Raw genomic sequence first — 9415 nt, 5'->3', positions numbered from 1 at the left:
AGACTCCTTTTTAATTTTATGTTTAAAAGTTGTGTTTTAGTTGTTCTGGATATACAAAATGAAATTGGTGATTTGGTGTGCACTATTATATTTCTACAAAAATGAAAATAATAATCATATTGATATTAACAATTGTAATAGTAATAATAAAACAATAATAATAATAACATTAATAATGGTAATAATAACATTAAAAATGATAATGAAAAGAGATGGGTACAATTTTATTTTTACCCGGCATTTGCTAAATATTGCATGACTTTGTACAACCATAAATTTCACGAACATGTATTCATACCATATTCACGAGTTTTGAAATCAAAATAGAATAATTAAATTAACCTGAAAAGAATAAAACCTGAGTCAAGAGTCCAATAATTAGTAATGCATTGACTAATAACCGCCCTGATCACCGAATATTGCTCTGATACGTGCGTTGCTGGGATTTGTCCATGTTTTGATGACGTCAGGGATTTTTTGGTTTATTTCCCGCCATAGTACTTCTGAAGCTATAGACATTGCGATCTGTTTAAATACAAATAAAAATGTATGGCAATTAGTTCGCCCTTGTGCGTGTGTATAAGTGTGGGTGTATGTTGGGTGTGTTTTGTGGTTCTACGCAACAGTCAATTTCCATCATGCTTCCAGTAATACGAAATTTAAAGGAGTTTATGATGAGAACTTAAGTTGTTACTGATGGATGAATTTGAAACTTCATTGAGTTCATTTTTGGATTTTACTCAAGGTTTTCATTTCATTTTACTTTTCCATCTCTTGTCATTATGATATTTAAATGTTCTTTTTCAAAAAAAGTTTTCAAACTAAATATTTCAAATCTGATATCATAACTAAAAACATAAAAAACATAAATAACATAAAATCATGAACTTGAATGTAAACTGGAACAAGGGTCCAACGCAATGTCAAAACCAAAAAGAAAACCAATCCAAATTATTAAAAAAAAAAAAGACTAACCTGACTTGGATGGAATCCATCGACTGGTTCGATTAGCTGCCATGTTTCTCCTCCCTTAGCATTCCAAATATCCACCACTGTATAATAAATAAAAAAATTATAATGGAGAAAAGAAAGCAAACAGAACATTTATTCAAACAGTTTCATTTTCCGATGATATTATACAAGTATGTATAAATATAGTATATGTTGGGTTGCGAGAGTGTGTGTGGGTGCTTGCATTCATGCGTGTGTGATTGTGGATGTGTCTGTGTGTGTGGATGAGTAACGTACTGAGGGAGGGAGGGAGGGAGGGAGGGAGAGAGGGGGCAGGGAGGAGCAGGACTTTGTTCCAATAAAATACTGACCTCCAGATTTGTTAAAGCTTTTTTTATATATATAGTGCGTCCCAGAAAAAAACGAAACCGAGAATTATCGATGTTTTATCATAACTCAATCACAATTATAATTAATAAATGACACATATTTGTAAAGCTTAGATCCTCCTCTTTCATTTGCTGCAACTCATATGGTACCAGGGGCGGTCGAGCGACTTCCAAAGTGGGGGGGCACCAACAAAAAAGGGCACTTTCTGAAGAAAAAAGGGCACCTACAGTGGGAAATCTCAAAGCGAAAATATACAATTTTTTTGACATTGGTACATACCCCTGCATTGTGATTACATTATCAGGGATGATTTCAATATTTGTTTCTCTTCATACATCATACAAGATATCGCTTAAGCATCATACTTTACAGTTGGGTGGGATGTCTGAATATGCATTTACGAGCTAGCGAAGCGAGCGAGAAAATTTTTAAAGATCTGCGAGGTCGCAGTGCGAAAAATTACATCTTATAAAGAGGAAAAAAACCAATCGTGATGGGGTTATAAGCACATTCTCATAACGGAAGACTGAAAAGACCTTTGATAACTTACATAATTATATCATCTTTAAATGTGAGCCAGCGCAGCGAGCGAACTTTGGGGGAAATTGCTCTTAGTCGCTTTAAATAAGGGGCATGTTTAATGATTTCATGAAAAGGGGACAATTATCGAAAGGGATAAGACACTCATTAGAACAGAAAAGGAGCACGTGTCAAAGTACAAAGGATAATTATAAGAGGTGAACATGAGGCATTTTTTTCACCTGAAAAGAGGCACTCACCTGATGAAAAAGAGGCGTTTACGAAAATGGGAAATAGGCATTTGTTGACGGAAAAAGGGCACCCATCAGATTTTGATAGGGGCACTTATAAGAGGTGAAAAGAGGCACTGACCAGATATGAAAAGGGGCACTTATGAAAATGTAAAAGGGGCACCTATAATAAAGGAAAATGTGCATTTGTTGAATGAAAAGGGGGCACCGTTCAAATTTAAAAAAAGGGCCGTTATGAGAAGGGGAGGGAGCTTTTTCTTTTTAATGGGTGCACTTATCATAAGGAAAAGGGGCACTTATTAGAAAGGGAAAGCGGTAGTTATGAGAAGGGGAAGGAGCTCTCTCTTTTTAATGGTGGCACTTATCATAAGGAAAAGGGGCACTTATTAGAAAATAAAAGGGGCACATGTTAAAATTAAAGGTGTGCTCATCCGAGTTTAAAAAAGGGGTAGTTATTAAAAGGAGAAGGGGCACTTCTTACAAAGGAAAAAAGGGGCAGTTGTCAAAGTAAAGGAGCACCTCTCAGTTTTGAATAGGGCAATTATCAGAGGTGAAGGGGGCACTTATCAAAAGTGAAAAGGGGCACTTCTCGTACCTGAAAAGAGGCACTTACTAGAGATTAAAAAGGGCACTTATTAAAGATAATTTCAAGATTTATAAGAATGGAAAATGGACACTTATTGCAAAGGAAAATGGGAACGTGTCGAAGGAAAAGGGGCACGTGTCAAAAATAAAAGGGCACTCGTCAGAGGTGAAAAGGGGGGAAGGGGCAATTTTATTTAGTAATAGGGGCACTTGTCAAAGTAAAAGGGGCACTTTTCCTATGTAAAAAGGGGCACTTTTGGGGTATCTGAAAAAGTGGGGGGGCACTGTGCCCCCCTGCCCCCCCGGGAGAACCGCCTCTGTATGGTACACATTTCACGCATTAGTGATTAAAAAGAATTTTAGAAAGGGTACCAAAAAGTCATTAGGCGAACGGTATCTGAATTTCAGAGAGAAAATCACATTTCTAAAGAGTTCACGTTCTGCCCTTTCATATGACACCTCTATCAGGAAAATGAGCCTCATGGCAAAGCTCTGTTTGTGTAAAGTAATGCTTGCATTTTCATAATTGTATTAAACGAATCCGCTCCACTGGCTGTCTGCCCTAACAACAAAAAAGACGAAAGACTTCATGCATGGCTGATCGTCAACGAAACAGAGATTGTTGTTTGTTGCTTCAGTCGTTTAATAAAATTATAGAAATATCAACGAATGTGATACTAACAAGATAACATGGAAATCAACGATAAGGGCTGAAATTTTTTGAACCGACACCTGGACTCAGAGTAGAAATTTACACTTAATCTCACTGATCTATCAATATCCTGTTTTATCTTAACAAATTAATCGAATTTTAGAAAAGAAAAAAATAGTTTGATACCTTTTTGAAAATCGAATTCGATGAAGTGAACTTCGAAATTATTAGCTTTGTAAGTGGCGGCCACCTGCTCTACAGCTCGACTCAAATTTGCGGCCCTCTGAAATGTAATAACATGATAAATGATCAGAAACAAAAAGAAAGAAAAAAATTGAGATAGGCAACATGAAATATAAAATACCATGAATACAGATTATACGAAAGAACATGAAATGATAAAAAGAGATGATACAGTTAACAATTAAACTTATTCATAGGCCTACCATTATCTAGTTTTGTAATTTTCAAAGTTTGTGAAAAAAGATTTTTCCCCATTTTTGTTTCTTGATAATGTGACCTTCTAAAGCTTACATCTAAAAGTATACGATCCAGGCGCGCCGGAAGCAGTTTGGAATTGGGGGGGGGGGGGGCAAACATTCCAGGGGGCTCACCTTCCAGGGGGCAGCGACGTAACTAGCAAAAACGTTTGGAAGGGGGGGGGCAGAAGAAAAATCTGCATCACCACCACTCTTGCACGTTACATGCAAGCCCAACGGAACGTTCAAAGTGGATTATTAATGATCGGGTAGAGCGTAAATTGGCGTGGGGTCCAGTGCCTAAGCCCCGGCAGGGGGTCAAGGGGCTGAGCCCCCAGAAGCTCAGGGGTTTTAGGCATTAAAATTACGGTCAGATAAGCATATTTATTTGTGACACTGGCAAGCCACTAAATGGCGGAGAGTCCAGGGGGCAGAGCCCCCGGAAGCTCGGGGGTTTAGGTATTTAATAACGGTCAGATGAGCATACAGGGGACCGCCTTTGGGCCCTTGGTGGGGTACGGGGGCGGAGCCCCGTAAGCTCTGGGGTTTTAGGCATTTAATTACGTTCAGATGAGCATATTTTGAAACCTCATTGGTGACTTTGGCAGGTCACTTATTTTTTCTCTCTCTCTTTCTTTCTTTTTCTCTGTAACAAACTTTTTCTAAAAGTGAGGCAGCCGTCCTGCAGACCCTGACATAAAGGCTTCTAAAGAAGCATATTTTTCGCCCGACTGTAAATTTGGGAATTTCTTATTTTCCAACAAACGCATAAAATGGTATGACTTTAAAAAAATGAGAAAAAATACCGGAAAATCATGTAATTTCAGCAACATTTGTAAATCACTGGTATCGAATAAAAAATACCCCCCCCCTCCTCCATCAGTACGCCAGCGTTCAGGGGCTCATGTCTTCTCACCCCTATAACAAAAAAGCAGACACGCTTTCCCATTCTCTCACAATATGTCCACGACATGCGCGTATCGCTATTATAAAAAAACCTCCCTTGATAATATAGGTAGCATGCGCAATGTATAGGAAATTTAATTACTGTTAACTTTCCTTTTCTTTGAATGGAATTTTATACGTCATTTAATTCAGGTTTTTATTATTGTTATGTTCTTTTGGGTTAAAAATACAAACCATCTTTACTCCTCTACTGCTTTTTTTTTTGGGGGGGGGGGGCCCTGCCACCCCACTTCCGGCGCCTATGAATATTACGATCTATTTACTTTTCGTAAAAAGAAGGGCCATGCTTTGAGTTACAATTGGGACAATGCCCATCATTACTTATTTGAGGAAGAAAAAGTAAGTCTTTTGAGGATTATATGCATACACTTCGTGCAATTCTTGACTCACAGTGATTCCTAACTGATTCTACTAATGTGGCAGCATTTTTTTTTTTTTTTTTGGAATAGGCCAGTTTCGTAATGTAACCAAATTTAATGCATACGTCTTTGTGAAGTGCCTCAATGCAAATTATTTCATTCACCTGATAGGAATAATAGTATTTCAATAGTCAGAATGCAACTGCATATATTAAGTGTTGTTAGGTAGGTCAAGCCATGTTTGTCCAACCTGGCAACAACTACTGTATGCAGTTCGGGTTCTGTCTATTGAAATACTATTATTCTTATCAGGTGAATAAAATAATTTGTATTGAGGCACTCTACAAAGACTTATGCATTAAATTTGGTTACAATACGAAAATGGCCTATTGTATCAGGAGGGGAAAGTTGCCGCCCCCCCCCCCCCCCTCCCCATAACCTTGCCCTCCTTGTTATACGCCCGTGACGTCATTACTGTACATTGTATACCTCTGAGGTGTAGTTGCGTAGCGACTCGTTCGAGGACAGCCATCCTATGCAAGGCGAAACTTCGAGGCAATCCAAGTAGTTGTATACATCCGGGTATTTGATGTTGTGATGCCATTCGCCGATAGGATGTACTCGATTCTTGAGGGTATCGTACAGTATTCGACCGTCTGCAAGACCGGTCACGATCACGTAGCTCCCGTTCGGGAGTTTGGTGTCCTGTACCGAGAGAGAAAGGGAAATAGAGGGAAGGAGAGGGAAAGGGAAAGAGAGAGAAAGAGAGAGAGAGAGAGAGAGAGAGAGAAAGGGGAGAGGAGACATAGAGAGAGAGGAGAGAGAGAGAGAGGGGGAGAGAGAAAGAGAGAGAGAGAGAGAGAAAGAGAGAGAGAGAGGGAATGGGAGGGGGAGAAGGGAGTATAGAAAGAAACAGCAGAGTAGGAAACAGAAGAAGAACAACATTGAAAAATCGCAACCATTTTTTACACCAATTTAGAAAGCTGAACATTGAAGTGGCAGCCGCCATTCCAGGAGACCATAATACAGAATAAAAATTGTAATTTCATTTTCAAAACATAATTTATCATTAATTATTATCCAGCATACTTTACATACTTAACTTATAATTAGCATACTATTATTAAGCATAAATCTATTATATTAAATAGTTAATGTCCCCGCTTCCGATAAGTGATCGGGACAGTCACCCAATTATCTGATTAAACAAGACTTTGTATCATCTCTGGTTATGCTCTAAAATGGCCCCCAACCAGGATGGACGATACATTACATACAGGGCTCCCAGAAGTCATAGAAACCGAACCGGGCTATAGGTGGATTTCCCGTTTTGTACAATAATTTATAAAAATATTTTGAAATAATGATTTGAAAGACTCCATCAGCTCATCTAGCCTTTGGGATGGTGAGGACCGGGGGTGAGGACCACTTTTTTTTTTCTGATACAGGAGCGGACCTTGCATGCCCATGCCGGCATGCCTATGCCTAATTGAAAGGGGGGGGGGGGGGGGGGGGGGGGAGGTGGACAAATTGGTATATGAATTACTTTTTAAAATAGTGATTTCAGAAATGGTTAAATCTGTGTTGTGGAATTGAGTGACTGAACAAATGACCAAATTAATGCATAAATAGGCAAATGCATGAAACGAAGATGAAGAATAACATTAAATAACTAATAAAAATGACTAGACAATAGCATGGGATGAAGATAAGACGTGTCATACACAGTATTACATTTCCCTTTCGGTTTCTTACCAAATACTTCAGTGTTGATATAAAGTTTTTCGCCATTTCTTCCGGAGTGGTCATATGATTGATCGTGTCATTATGTCTTGATGAAAAATAAAAGAGGAAAGTGCCTTTTTTAGTTATACAAACAAGAATCTTCTTACAGCAGTATAATAATTATATCAGAGTAACAAAAATAAGAGGAAAACGTTATTCGATTGTTAAACAAGATTCTTCTTGCAAGCGTATATTATACATCAAGAGTCAGACAGCATTTAAACCACAACACGCTGATACCGCTTACGATATATATGGATTAATTAAGCCTAATGATAGAATAAGTGTAGATATTGAGATATACCACTAGACTAATTCAGTATTAATACATCCACGTTTTATCACATCAGCACTGGTGAGGAAAAGTCGACAGAAAAGACCAATGTATAATAAGAATATTTAATTCACTTAATTGAAACTAATTAATGCTCTAATAAGTTGGTGCATAGATGGTTGTACATTTGTATGTTTGTTTACTTCTAGAGTTAAAGAGGAAAATTGTCTTCCTGGGAGAACCTCAATATTTAAACTTTCTTTTCAAATGGTCCTGAATTATTATTTTTTTTTAATTGTAACCTAGAGACTGAATTGTAGACAATTCATTCATGGTGCACATTATGCAAAATAAATAGGTAACACGTGACATACCCATTACAGACGTCATTACCAATCAGGCTATAGATTAACATGGCGGGGTGGTCACGTGACTGATCACGTGACATTCTGTGTAGAAGAAAAGTAATCGCACGAACAACGTTTTCAAATACATGGCTTCAACATGTTTAAACAAAATATATATTCAATGATTTCAGTAAAACTTACCAAATTTCTTTATAACTCAAATTAAGTTGTCTTTTAATATTGTAAGAATGGTAGACATCTCGGAGCTTTTAAATTGCAAACGTTACAAGAATTATAATGTTTTTTCAGTAAATATATTCTTACACTTTTGATGGAAAGAACTTAGCCTTGGAGTGAGATAGCGGTGCAAAATCTCAAATGACTCTCACATTCGTAAAGCAAGAATGACATTTCAATTAGGCAATCGACAGTTATGGTTAATTTCATTCAGACGATGAAATATATTTCATTCCAACAAGGTCTCAAATGCGAGCAACAGTGACTAAAGTTGAATGATGTTGAAACGATTGTTTTTATAGTAACATTTAGGTTTCCAAAGCCTGAAATATTCTTTGCCAGATAGGAGAAACTTTGCACATAAAAAAATGGTTCTAGCGATGGCCCTAATTTTAAACTTCTGCGATGTTTTTCTGACCATACCCGTATTGATCCGTGCTATTCATGTTGCCGCTATCAGCTCCTGCAAGTGATAAGAAAAAAATATCAGAATGAAAAACATCAAGAGTTTCATAGTAATCATGATTTTCACAAACGCAATATCCTTTTTTTAAAACATGTTTTTCAGCTTTTTATTATGAACAGTAAGCTTCACATTTTGTTCTATATATTTTGAACAGTAAGTTTATCATCTATCCTACTTCTTTTCTTGTAATTTCTTGTAATTGCCTCTGAACTTTGTTGATATTTTAAGGTGCGAAAAGAGCTTTACCGACATTTCTCAATTATGAAATTGGTTGAATGGTATATCCCGGAAATCTCCTCATCACGTTGTCAGTGAGTAAGTTTGTTCTCATTTATGCGATTTTTTACATTCTTACATTTTTATTTTTCTCTTCTTTCTTTGATCCTTAAATATGATAAGAACTGCTTTCGAAAAATCAACATAATACAATATCACAAGCCTTGTGCGCCACCTATTGAAATGTGCAAACATGACAATAATGTATACGTAATCTGAACATGATTTCTACTGGACATACAATAGGAAGTCGAAGTTGCCCTTGAGTAGATTTTTTTCGAAAAAAAGTTCCGATTGTGTTATTATTTCCCTTTTCTCTTTCTTTTCTCTTTCTCTCTTATATGCCCCTCTCGTGTTTCCAGATCTACTCTTTACCCCTTTCTCTTTATGTCAATATCGAGTCATATGTATCTCTTCCAGGGCGCATATATTTATAAAACCTTACTAAGATACTTGTCGACTAATTACACAGACTATAGTACATAGTTAGTTGGCAACTCGTAGGCCAAGAAGTGATTTACGAATATGAATATGATCCCAGGTCTGTTTTCTCTTTTTGCATTGGATTAATGAGTTTCCTTCTATCCCGAATTCTCATAATATCTAAGAATTTACCCCGACTTCATAACGTAATACGAAAATGCGATCTAAATTATGATCCAGCGTACCGCTAGATTATGTTATAGGTTATTATAGTTGTATACCATGTAAATTACAATCTAGATAATGATCTGAATTATAATAATAATAATGGTGGTTTCTTATATAGCGCACACGTTTCGAATAAAGCAGATTACAAACTTAAAATCTAAGAAGATGGTTCGTTCAGTGATCGGTGGAAGGCGTTTATTTCTTACAATAAAACAACATTAAACTTG

At 36.9% G+C, this 9415-nt stretch overlaps 1 protein-coding gene across 1 annotated transcript in view; it reads right to left on the bottom strand.

The window, feature by feature from the left end:
• Positions 1-350: 350 nt before the first annotated feature.
• Positions 351-9415, bottom strand: part of LOC592185 (acyloxyacyl hydrolase) — a 13344-nt gene continuing 4279 nt past the window's right edge. The window contains exons 5-11 of the mRNA XM_030976037.1: positions 8219-8258; positions 7586-7660; positions 6908-6983; positions 5642-5857; positions 3535-3631; positions 976-1052; positions 351-525 (exon numbers count right to left, since the gene is read on the bottom strand). Of these exons, the coding sequence (XP_030831897.1) occupies positions 394-525; positions 976-1052; positions 3535-3631; positions 5642-5857; positions 6908-6983; positions 7586-7660; positions 8219-8258 (713 nt within the window). The 3' untranslated portion in view covers positions 351-393. The remainder of the gene's footprint in view (positions 526-975; positions 1053-3534; positions 3632-5641; positions 5858-6907; positions 6984-7585; positions 7661-8218; positions 8259-9415) is intronic.

Source organism: Strongylocentrotus purpuratus, unplaced genomic scaffold, assembly GCF_000002235.5.
Source record: "Strongylocentrotus purpuratus isolate Spur 01 unplaced genomic scaffold, Spur_5.0 spur5_scaffold_8, whole genome shotgun sequence".
Taxonomy (NCBI): Eukaryota; Metazoa; Echinodermata; class Echinoidea; order Camarodonta; family Strongylocentrotidae; genus Strongylocentrotus; species Strongylocentrotus purpuratus.
Note: the sequence above shows the minus strand (reverse complement) of the source record. Positions and strands in the feature narration are given on the sequence as shown.